This window comes from Polypterus senegalus, chromosome 11 (assembly GCF_016835505.1).
Source record: "Polypterus senegalus isolate Bchr_013 chromosome 11, ASM1683550v1, whole genome shotgun sequence".
Classification (NCBI taxonomy): Eukaryota; Metazoa; Chordata; class Cladistia; order Polypteriformes; family Polypteridae; genus Polypterus; species Polypterus senegalus.
In genome coordinates this window covers 22,473,857-22,486,433 of record NC_053164.1, presented here as the reverse complement: position 1 = coordinate 22,486,433, position 12,577 = coordinate 22,473,857, and the positions used below count along the sequence as shown (strand labels likewise).

Sequence of the window (12,577 nt, the reverse complement as noted above, 5' to 3'; positions counted from 1 at the left end):
GGACTCCAATTAAACTGCAGAAACATCTCAAGGATGATCAGGGGAAAAACAGGATGCAACTGAGCTCAATTTGGAGCTTCATGGCTAAGGCTGTGAATACTTATGGACATGGGATTTCTCAGTTTTTTTTTTTTTTTTTGAATAAATTTGCAAAAACCTCAAGTAAGCTTTTTTCACGTTGTCATTATGGGATGTTGTGTGTAGAATTCTGAGGAAAAAATTAATTTAATCCATTTTGTAATAAGGCTCTAACATAACAAAATGTGGAAAAAGTGATGCGCTGTGAATACTTTTCGGATGCATTGTATTTTGTACCGCTGTGACACACTGTACTCTTATTTATTTATTAATTATTGAAGCACTGTACTCTTTTATTTGAATGATGTATCCTTTCACTTACTGATTTTCTGAATTCATTTTGTCCATTAAAAAGTTATAGAGTGGTGCAGCCTAAGATCTAAACACATCTCTTCAATGAGTATTATTCATTTCCTTGTGTGTAATTTCTATTGTCTTGTTAATGTGTTTTATTGAACTGTAAAGTGTCCTTGAGTGTATGAAAGGTGCTACATAAATAAAACATTATTATTATTATTAATAATAACAACAATAATAATATAAGATAGGAACCAACACTGGAGAAGTTGCCTGTTGTGGTCTGCGAGAGATACAGTATGGGAAGTATGAATTTCCCAGTAGGAAGTTTCACATAAATGCTTTACATATGGCTCTAACTGGGATAATTAATAGTAAAGCAATGCTACCTAAGACCAGTTGAGTTGTGATGTGATGATCTGTTTTTGTTTTATACTAATGAATGAGGTGAGTCAGAAATGGAATTTGTGAGAGTGAATCGTATATGACGTGATTCAATACCTGCTTAATAAATTCAGAATAGTTTTTGTATTTGGGATTTTAAAAAGCAAACTAAATTTAAGCAAATCCTCATTTGTACTTTCTTGCAAGCAAATAGAAAAACTATGTGTTTCTCCAAAAATACCGGCTGAAAGCTTATGTGCATACAGCACAGCGTAAGAGTCACAAGTAGTATCTCCAGAAATGTCCATGTCATGTGCACATAGGATCATTACAGGATCATGGTGAGTGTTATGCAGTGACAGAAAAAGGACAGGCCAGGGCATCAGACTCCACTGTAGAGTTACAGTAGGTCCTGTCCCTACTACCACAATATCTTCACTAATTAATTGTATTCCAGCCATCTTTTGGTGTGTTGTTACCCTTTGCTGTAGACTCACCAACAGTTTCAGGGTGTGGTTGTGTTTGGTAGCATCCCCCTGTTGGAGCACATTAGGCTTATCTCGCATTTGAATACGCCTTCTGCTGCCGACTGGCGGCACCGGTTTTGTTGGCTTGGACTTCATCCCCTGCAGGCTAAACAGCTGATGACATTCAGCATGAACACCACATACTGGCTGGTCTCAAAGAACACTCTGATTTGCACAAAGATCTCTAAGCCAGGGCCAATCAGAGGTATGGAAGGATTATGTAGTAGCCAGGACACCATATATTCAGTTCACACAACGTTTGGTGATCCAATCCGTATGCCATTTATGCAAGTATTTAAATAATCTAGGATAACAAGGCCCAGGTGGAGTTTTCTGTTTCTGTCCATCTTGGCCATTTGAGCACAGTATATGTTAATCGAACAAGAAGTCTTGTCGCTGCCATCCTATTTTTAAAAAAGTGATGTTGATTTTATTTGTTTTGCCTATTATATTTTAGCATATGCTCAATTAATAAATTATTAGGAACACCTGTCTTTCCATATCATTATCTAGTCGGCCAATCATGTGGCGGCAGCACAAAGCATAAAATCATGCAGGACCATATCAAGAGCTTCATTTAATGTTCACATCAAACTGCAGAATAGGGGGGAAAAATGTGATCCCAGTGATTTCAACCGTGGCGTGACTGTTGGTGCCAGGTGGACTGGTCTGAGCATTTCTCTAACTGCTGATCTTCTAAGATTTTTCACACACAACATTCCCTAGAGTTTGCAAAACCTAGTAATTGAAAGTTCTGTGGACAGAAACACCTTGTTGAGGAGAGAGGCCAGAGATGAACAGCCAGCTTGGTTCAAACTGACCATGTGGCTACTGTAACTCAGATAACTACTCTGTGCAACTGTGGTGAGCAGACAAGCATCTCAGAATGGGTAACACAGCAGACGTTGAGGCAAATGGGCTACGACAGCAGAAGACTGCTTCGTGCTCAACTCCTGCCAACCAAGAATGGAAAGCTGAGGCAGCAGTGGACATAGGCGCCCAAAAACTGGACACCTGAAGGAGAGAAAAAAATGGTGCCTGGTCTGATGAAACTCAATTTCTGCTGAAGAATTTAGTGCCAACAGTATGAGCCCATGCACCCAACCGGCCTTGTGTCAACAGTTCAAGCTGGTGGTTGTTGTGTGATGGTGTGAGGAATTTGTTCTTAGCATACTTTGGGCCTGTTGATACCAATCAATCATTAGTTGAATGCCATGGCCTATTTTAGTATTGTTGCTTATCATGTGGATCCCTACATAGCCACAACTGACCCATCTTCTAATGGCTACTTCCACCATGATAATGCACCACATTACAAAGCAAAAGGTGTTACCAACTGGTATCACAAACATGACAATGAGTTCCGTGTTCTTCAGTGGCTGGTAGAATGGGAGATGCTCAGCAAGAATGTGCAACTGACAAATCTGCACAAATCTATGTGATGTCATCAGGTCAATATGAACCAGAATCTCAAATTAATGTTTCTAACATCTTGTGGAATGCATGCCATGAACAATTGCAGGCATCTTGAGAGCAAGGAGGTCCTACGTACTATTAATAAGGTTTCCAAAGAATTTGCACAGTGAGCATATATCTCTCTATTATATAAAAAAATCTTGGGACGAGACTTTTTTCCGACAACGAGACGAGATCTTTTGAAGAGAGACACTTTCACATCCTGCGAGACAGGCACATCATGTCATACTTACAACCTTTGTAAGCAAGTCCCGTGATACACATGCAGAGCAGGTTAGAGATAATGGAAGTAGGAAAATTCAAAAGTCTCAAAAAAATGAGTGAAAAGATCACATTAGCAACAAACAAATGGAAAATATTACTCGGTGAAATAACGGAATGGCGAAAAGAGATCGAATAATGTTTGAGGACAAAAGGACAGGTGCTGTACCGGCTTTTAAATGTTCGAAGTGCCCCCTCGAAATGCTGATCACGCAGAAAGAAAGCAGCAGCAAGCTAGTGGCTGATCGAACAAAGAGGAGGTTAAAAAAAAACAACTGTTACTCATTTCGCAATGTATCACCGTTTAAGAGGGGTTTCAGAGGAGTGATCGCGTCACCTTGGTGTGCATTCAGCCACACCTTCACAATGGTATTTCGAATTGTTATGCGAGCGAAGCTCAGATCACACGGCATGGCAGCACATAGCGCTAGTTGGTTAAGGGGTAGGCAAGCAAAGTTCAGATCATGTGGCAAAACAGCAGCAGCAAGCCAATAGCTGATCAAGCGAAGAGGAGTTAAAAAAAAATTAATTTGTATCCCATTGTATCACCGTTTAAGTGTGGTTTTGGAAGACCTTGTGCATCTCCTTGGGGTGCACTCAGCCCCCCTCTTCACAACGGCGTGAAGCGCAGGCAGGGGGTGGGGAGGGGTTGTCGAGCGAAGCCCCCTAGTTATTTTATAAAAATATGTTGATTATATTTTTCCATCATGTCCTGAATTTTAATCACTATATTTATTCATTTTTTACAATCTATGGAAACCACATTGAGCTGCATTTTATGTATGCCATATAAATAGTTATTATTAATTTGATAGTGTCCAATGTTTAGAGGGAGCACATTGTTTGCCCCATGATGCAACACTTAGGTAATCAATTGTAGAGATGACTGCTCTTATTAGGAGGGTCATTTTATTACCCATCCTCACCATCTCAGTTTAGTTCAACCAGGAGCCACAGTGAGAGGTCCCACTAGGGTTCATAAAGGGCCAGCTGCAGAGCAGCTAAGGACAAAGATAGAAAAACACTCAAATTGTATTAAAAAATTAGGTCAACAGAGATTGATGAGCTATGGTATGATAAATGGCCTGTTCTCTTAAAGCTCTGTCCCAGTTGGCAACTGCTATACTGAAAAAGGAGAAGGAGACAAAAAGAGAAACAGTTTCAGTGAATTTGTTTCAGTCAGGCACCATGTGCATCAGGCAGTGCATTAAGGGGTTGCCTTGATGTTTTGTGTAATTCAGTTTGAGAAATACTGACTGGACCAGGCCAAGGGGACACCCATGTAACACCTGGCTGCAGGAGATAGAGGGTCATTTCTGGAGGGTGGGACTGGGCTGCATATCTGCCTGGGGGGTTGGAAACTGGGATCCTGAGGTGTTTCGTCATGTGGTGGGTACGACAAGACATTGCACAAGTGCATGCTTCCCAACCAGACCTGATCTGAATTTGAGAAATGGCTGAGATGTGCTGAGGTGCAGTGAAGCCTTGCACCCTTTTCTTGCCAGGATGGAATGCAGACACTGGTGGTCTCTAAGTGGGTTGGGATAATAAACTGTTTGGAGGCTGAAAACCACACAAAGCAACGGTTTCAAACATAACAACATAAAACATTTGTCACTACATTTGTGACTGCTATTAGCACCTGCTCACCATCTCTCGACGGTCAGTGAGAATGATTGGTGGGCCGACTGCCTGGCTGTCTTTGTGCAGCAGGAGGGTGGCGGTGGCAGTTTATACCTCTTGTCAACGTAAGTGACGGTCCTCCCAGGCAAACATTGCCGTACGCTATGAATGTGTTCTGCACCACGATCACCTGATGGCAGTGTGTCAATTTTGTTTTCCATCTCCCACTCCAGATCACTTGCATCAAAATCAGACTTCAACAAGTCAGAATCCCATTCAGTGATAATACACAAAACGCCATCCAAGGAGTATGTGGTTCTACGCGATTGTTTTAGTCTCTGGCCAGAGGTCGATGCCATTTAAGAGGTTGTTGTACACGTGCAGGAAGTTGAAGTCAAATCAATGAAGCTAACTTTCCCTTTAGCAAAAAGGGTCGAACTAAAACGTAATGGTGAGTTTTGTCACAATTTACAGCCGAGTAGCATTGGAGGACCGCTAGATGTAATAGATCATTCATTCTTGTCATTAGAGGACCCCTGAATTTCGACATTCGCCCTGAAAGAGTTAAATTAATGAACTGCATAGGACTGCCTACTCATTGCTCTGTATTGCTGAATTCAGCTGTTATGTAGTACACTTGAATATCACTAATGATTTTGAACAAGATTCATGTTTAAAGCTCTTAAAAGGACACCTATCACCCGGACTGGGGTCCTCAGTATTAGACAAGCTAAAGGGAACATTCTAGTCTAAAAGGCAACACTCAAACAATGTAACAACAAACCTGTCAAAAGCAGAGGCCATAGAAACTAAATCACTCACTCTCATTCAACTCAAATGGCACCAGAACTTAATGACGTTTTTGGTCCAAGCCCAACATCTAATAACCTGAAGCAGCCTCCATCAATAAGGAATCCACTCTGGACCCTGACACAGAGATCACTGAAAACAAAAAGAGTGTCATGCTGTCCTATTGTAAAAAAGGAAGATGGAGAACAGCATGCACTATGTGTACTGGTTGAGATGGAAATTATCTTGGAGAGACTTTCCAAAACCTGTGCGCCACTCTGTTCCTTGTCCTCTGTTACATTTTGGTGCCTGAAAATATTGTGCTACAAATCCTGGAGGCCAGCTAAGTGCCATTCTAAGAAGCGTGTGACCTCCATTCAAATGAGAATCCATTGTACTGTAACAATTGTTAAAAAGAAATAGATGAATAAAAACCCACCCCAGACTCTTTGTCCATACTCATTTTGGTGCACATAGACAGACATCCAAACATGTACAGAGGTATTCACCATGAATGCTTTGAAAAGCGACATCAAACTTTTGTTGCTACAGAAACAATGGTGTCAAACAAGCATTGTATAACATGAGTGAAATGCAGCTCTAAACAAAAAAGGCTGTTTCAAGGAATTCATTGTCACGGTTATAATTATGAAGGCTGAGTACACAAACTGTGCAGGTATTCATGACAATGAGGTCATAGCGAGTCAAACATGTGAGTCAGGAGACTTTCATAATCAGATTACACAAAGACAGACATATAGATAGATACCATACTACGATCTAAGATAGATTAGATATGAAAAACACTATATGACAGATAGACATACAGACAGACAGGAAAGGCACTAAAATCAATCATATGTGAAAGGTGCTATATAGCAGATGGATAAATATGAGAGGCGCTACATAACCCATAGACAGACTTAAAAGGCACTATAAGAAAGACAGACAGACAGACAGATAAGCACTTTGTCTCAGCCTACAATTGGCCCAGTAATCGCTGCCCCAGCATGCCACTAAGTGTGTAACAATTTTATGTAATGCCTAATTTTGAGGACAGCGTGGTGGTGAAGCAGTAACAGATAGGCCTCACAACAAGGAGACCAAGTTTCAAGGTCTGGGTGCTCCCTGCATGGAGGTTGTATATTCTTTTTGTGCCTTTGCAGGTTTCCTTCCACAGTCCAAACAATCTACAGGTTTGGTAGATCAGTGATGGTAAATTAGCTTCTAATATTTATGTGTGTGTGTTCACCATGCGATAGTCTAGCATCCTGTCCAGGGGTTATTCCTGCCTTACACCTAGGGATAGGCTCCAGCTTGCCTTGGCCCTACTCTGGATTAGATAGATAGATAGATAGATAGATAGATAGATAGATAGATAGATAGATAGATAGATAGATAGATAGATAGATAGATAGATAGATAGATAGATAGATAGATAGATAGATAGATAGATAGATAGATAGATAGATAGATAGATAGATAGATAGATAGATAGATAGATACTTTATTAATCCCAAGGGGAAATTCACATAGTGGGTTTAGAAGACGGATGGATAGATAAACGGATGTAATTCTCAACCGAGAGAGGTTTGACTATACAAATTTACCAATTGCTTTAAAATCTGATTTTACATTAAACAAACAGCATATGTTTGCTACTATTAGCGTGGATAGATTCACAACAGAACACACCAAATTACAAATATCTCCAAGCTGCAGAACATCTAGGAATTGTTTTATTTTTTGATTTTTGTTTTTTAAAAAGGGTGTAACAATAGTTATTGCAGCTGACTCAAAGCACAAGACGACTACGTTCAAATTTTGGTCCAGTTACTGTCTCTGTGGAGTTTTCATGTTCTTCTTACGCCTGCATGGGTTTCCCTCCTACAGTCCCAAAGACATTTGTGTTAGGTTTATTGGAGATAAAAGTAGCAATAAGTGTGTCTGGGTGCGATTCCAGCTTCCAGAGTGTGAAACACAAGCCTGGTCACTGTCGGCCTGAAATGAGTGAACTTTTCACATTTTTCTTTCGTCTTTGTGAGAGTTTTCTTCCCACACCCCAAGAAGGGTGTAATTCTTGACTTGTATAAAAGAAAAGAAACCTCTCTATTATATATATAAAAAAAAAAAAATCTTGGGATGAGATGAGACTTTTTTTCCTGCAATGAGATGTGATCTTTTGAAGAGAGACATTTTCACGTCTCGCGAGATGGTCTAGTCACATCATACTTACAACCTTTGGAAGCAAGTCCCGTGAGACGGTGACTTTTGTAAGTCACGCTCTACTTACCATTTTCAAACAAGACCAAAGTCATCTAGCCTCTCAGTTGTTGGAATGCTTTTGGCAGACACACTGCCTGTGCTCTCACCTCTTAACCAAGACTAGACTTTGTGCCAAGAGATTTAACCACGCCAAAGACAAAGTAGAACGTTGTAAAGAATTCAAAAACATTGGTGCGGTACACATGCAGAGCAGGTTAGAAATAATGGAAGTAGGAAAATTCGAAAGTCTCCAAAAAATGATAGTAAAGATCGCATTAGCACAAACAGAACTTATTACTCGGTAAAATAATGGAACAGCGAAAAGCAATTGAATATAATGTTCGGATTTAAAATTTAAGTCGGAGACTTGCAGATTGTCTACATCGTGTTGCCATCAGGGAAAAGTAGTGTTTCTTCCCAATGAAGAGGCATATCCACGTGAATTAAAAGATTTGTTGTTTGGTCAAAGTGAAATCCCGCGAGAGAAATTTTGAAGCCCCACAAGACAAGACTTTATACAAAGAGATTTGGAAAAGTCCTGCCTACATCTAAAACATTTACAACCATGCACATGAAAAGAGATCGAATATTAAATAGTGTTTGAGGATGTCTGGGGGAGAAGAGAGACAAGGCAGTGAGACAAAAGGCCAGCTGCTGTACAGGATTATATATGTTCAAAGCGCTGCACGAGATGCAGATCATGCGGCATGGCAGCAGCAGCAAGCCAGCAGCTAATCGAGCAAAGAGGAGGTAAAAAAAACAAACTATTTGTTTCCCATTGTATCACCGTTTAAGAGGGGTTTCAGAGGAGCGACCACGACTCCTTAAGGGTGCATTCAGCTGCCCTCTTCATGGGGGCGGGGGGTATTGGGGCGAGTGAAGTGAGTTGGGGGCAAATTCCCCTAGTATCTTAAAAGATCAGAAACAACCGAATCTGATTATCACATAAATATGAAATGTAGGAAGTGTGTTAAGTTAACTGGCAACTCCAAAGCTTGCACATTTGAAGGTTTGTGAGTATGCAGATGATTATCGGGTGCAATGGAATGGCGTCCCATCCAGGAATTGCTCCTACCTTGTGTCTGGCTCCCATGATTCTGTAATGAAATAAGGGGGCCGATAGATAAATGTATTGGGTGAACACCTTTTCAATAGTTCTATAGAAGGAACTCAGGCATGTTAACATCATACTATAAAATAAATCATTCTATGACATGTGAAGCAGCTGCTTACACTCATAAACACAAAGGGTTGACAGTGGGATTCTTTAGAGTGATGCCATATGGATACCATTTCTGTTTCCCTTAAAAAAAAAAAAAATCAAAGTGAAGGTTTCTGAAAGATCCTTTGTTTACTTAGATTTGTAACATGCTCTGAAAGCTCTAAGTGGGTCTGGAAAATGGGCGGATGGATAACAGATTTGTGAAATACAAAAAGCTCCAGGAGATTAAAAGGATATAATCACACGGGTTAAGTTCAGGTTTTCTTCATTTCTTGTATCCTGCTAAGTAGGCTAATGTACATTTAATGTACACTCCTTTGTCTGTTTTTCAATGCATAAAGAACCAATTTTAAATATAGAGAACCCTTCACAGAATTAAATTTTGCTTTTGTCAAGTAAGGGTTCTATAAGGAACCACAAATCCCAGTAAAGTGCCATTAAATGACCGTTATATGAGACTATATGATGCACTAGTGAAGATCACATCTCGTCGCCCTACTGTTTCTCTCCAGGATTTTATTTTTATAATAGAGAGACTTCGCTACAACCTCCAGGGGGTATAGAATTTGACCATTAATGGAGACTCCCCTTTAAATTAGTTGGATATGTGAGGATATGTTACTCCTAAAAAAAAAAAAAAAGAACCTGCTCTGTCCTTTCTTCTGTAGTCCTCTGTGTTATAAGACCAGTCCAACCTCTCACTGATGTGGACCCCAAGTACTAGTAGGAGTGGACCACCTCAGCATCTACTACCACCTGGAATATTGTGTGCAGTTGTAGCCACCATGATACAAGAAAGACATAGCTGGACCTGAAGCTGTGTGGAGGAGGGCTACCAGGTACATGTCAGGACTTAAGAGCACGTCCTACTCTGACAGACTTGGAGAATGAAACCTGTCTTGAGCAAAGGAGACTGTTTAGGTACCTGCCCAGGTAGTTACAATTCTCAAAGGTATTTATAAAGTGGATCCAGTAGAATTCTTTCAGCTTAAGGGTGAATCATGTATTGAAGGACATCAGTGAAAATTCAGGGGAAGTGCATTTAGGACTGAAGCCTGGAAGCACTTCTTTACACAAAGAGTTGTGGGAATCTGGAACAAAACTATAGTGGCATGGACCTGAAACAGAAACCTTGACAACTTTTAAGAAGTATCTGGATGAGATATTGGGACAGCTTAGCCATTAGTGAAACAAATGAGCTAATGATGGACTGAATGGTTTTGTCCACTTTATCAGGTTCCTTATATTCAAAGTTGTATTTGTAAGGTGCGTCAAGCACCATAAATAAAATCCAACCACCTTCTGTATACTATAGAGTTGAAAAAAAAAAAGAAACATACAAAAATGAATAGGTAATCATGTTAATAAATAATATTCTGGGCAAAATTATTTGGCTTCAGCTATGTAAGAAGAAAATACAAAATTACTATGAAGAAAAATATTACATAGAAGGTGTTGGCATGAAAGGCAAAACTTTTTTTTACTACAGTGCCCTTCTTTGTGTGCACCATCACAAAATGGTTTACAAAGCTAAATAAGACGTTAAGGAATGAAATCACCAATAAGTCAACAATAGATACTGCTTTGATTTCTGCTAGTGTCTTAATTAATATTGGAAATTAGGCCCTGTATTCCTCCAACACTTTTAAAAAGCAAAGAGCCAAAGCGGTTCTTCAGGATGATGCCATTGAGGGACCATTTTTGGTTTCAAAAAGAACCGTCTACCTGAAGGTTCCTGAAAGAACCTTTATTTAGATTCATACTGATGAACAGATGATAATAGATTCAGTGAGCTATTGATTTTAAAAGCACTCTTGCTGAATAGGCCTACAGTAACACAGATGAAGTTGTTTTCTTGATTTGTTTGTATCCTGCTAAGTCGCCCAAAATACAAAGACTTCTGTTTTGTCCACATATTTGGAACCTTTTGTAAAAAACAAAACCTTCCCGAATATAAATGGTTCTTTGTCCAGCAATGATTCTACGAGGAACGACAATGCCATTGACGAACCATTAAAAATAAAAGGTGGTCATCTAAACGGCAGCTGAGGACCACGCCAAAGGACTTCCCAAACTCGATAAACCAGTTGGATCACGTAGCTCCGGTAAAACATTTCAGTTCTCTGATTAAAAGGCAATGTATCACAATGATCAAGAATGGCAATGAATTTTCCACCTTCCTTAGAATGCCGTGAAGGTCACAGCAGAATGTCGATCAGATCAAATTATCTTTTATCGACGTAAATCCGACTCGGTTTTGTTGCCCCGGTGACAGAAGTTAGTGTACAACACACGTCGTCCTAACACCAAATGATCTTTTCCATTCTCCAACCCCGGATCTTTTCCATAAATCATATTTCAACTTTAAAAGCAGCCATCCTCCTCCACTCAGGTAAAAAAGGGCAATTTTAAGGTAAATGCACCTCCTCCCTTCTTCTCTGGAAAGGAAACAAGCTGCGCCTGCTGCACGCTTTAAAACCCATTTCAAAGCTGACAGTTCTTTCCTCGCGATAAAATAAATCAGAACTTAAGAGTGTTGTAAAGTATGAACTCACCTAAAATCTCCTTCCTCCTGCTGGAGTGTGGCTGGTCGGTGTAAACCCATTCAAAATCTCCGCGCGGCACGTTGTTGCCCATCTCAGCCCGGATCTGATCGAAACCGACGGACCTCTCAGAAGCTTACAACTGTGCCAAAGAGTAAATGAGCAGCCCTGGAACGTCGCATTGACTATCGCCGATTGAATGATGAGATGGACAGGAAAGAACACTTGGGAGGTGAGTGTCAATGGGCTTATTGGGGGGAGAAGAGAGAGAGGGAAAAAAAGAACGTAAGAAACCACCCAGTTTCACCTGTTGCGCTGAAGCCCCGCCCTAGCTGCGAATTCTAGTGAAATGTCGCTACAACGAAGCCACACCCCTTAAGAATATTTCTGTTCCCAGTGCTAGAGAAGTGAGATGTTTTGTCAGAACTATGAACATTAAAGGCAATTTTCATTTATCCATTCATTTCCTAAGCTCGCTTAATCCTTTTAAGTGTCCAGGTACAATTTTTAAGAATTAGCAAATCTTAATTTGGAGCAAATGTTCTTAACTTATTTCCTACTACAATTTCATTTTGGGATACGTATAAGGCTGGGCTCTTCAGAGACCTATTTATTGACCTTAAGGTTAGTGTTTGGGCGAAGGGAAGGCCGTCTCAAGTGGCGTCCGCTTTCTGAACAAGACCCAAAGGCTGTTGTTTCAGAGGTCACACTTAATGGTGATTAAATTAAGTAAGCAACACTGTACTTACTTTTAAGCTCGGTTTGCCAACTGACGATATTTGCTTTTAACACACTTATGTTACGGAACATGACTGCTGTTGTTTGAAGCCTTGTGTTTGTGTCTTCTCTATACACCTGCAGAAACGGCTGTTGTGTCCGCTGATGGAAATTCTTAGCAACACAATTGTGAAAGCATGGCGTGGTGTTAGCCCGAGTACTTCGGAGATCCACTTTAGAATGGGCGTGTCTTTCTAACGTTCACAAACACGATTACAGACAGGTTAAAGATCAGCACTGACTTACGGGTGCAGTGAACAGTAAAAAAGAGGCGTTTTCTTTGTCGATTCTTAAAAATGTTTTTAGTGTTTGATTGTATGTACAGCCTGTAATAG

General features: G+C 40.2%; 1 protein-coding gene across 1 annotated transcript in view; it reads right to left on the bottom strand.

Moving 5' to 3' along the window:
* Positions 1-11,784, bottom strand: part of LOC120538734 (sphingolipid delta(4)-desaturase/C4-monooxygenase DES2-like) — a 33,526-nt gene extending 21,742 nt beyond the window's left edge. Inside the window, exon 1 of the mRNA XM_039768156.1 lies at positions 11,478-11,784. Within this exon, the coding sequence (XP_039624090.1) occupies positions 11,478-11,559 (82 nt within the window). The 5' untranslated portion in view covers positions 11,560-11,784. The remainder of the gene's footprint in view (positions 1-11,477) is intronic.
* Between the last annotated feature and the right edge of the window lie 793 nt (positions 11,785-12,577).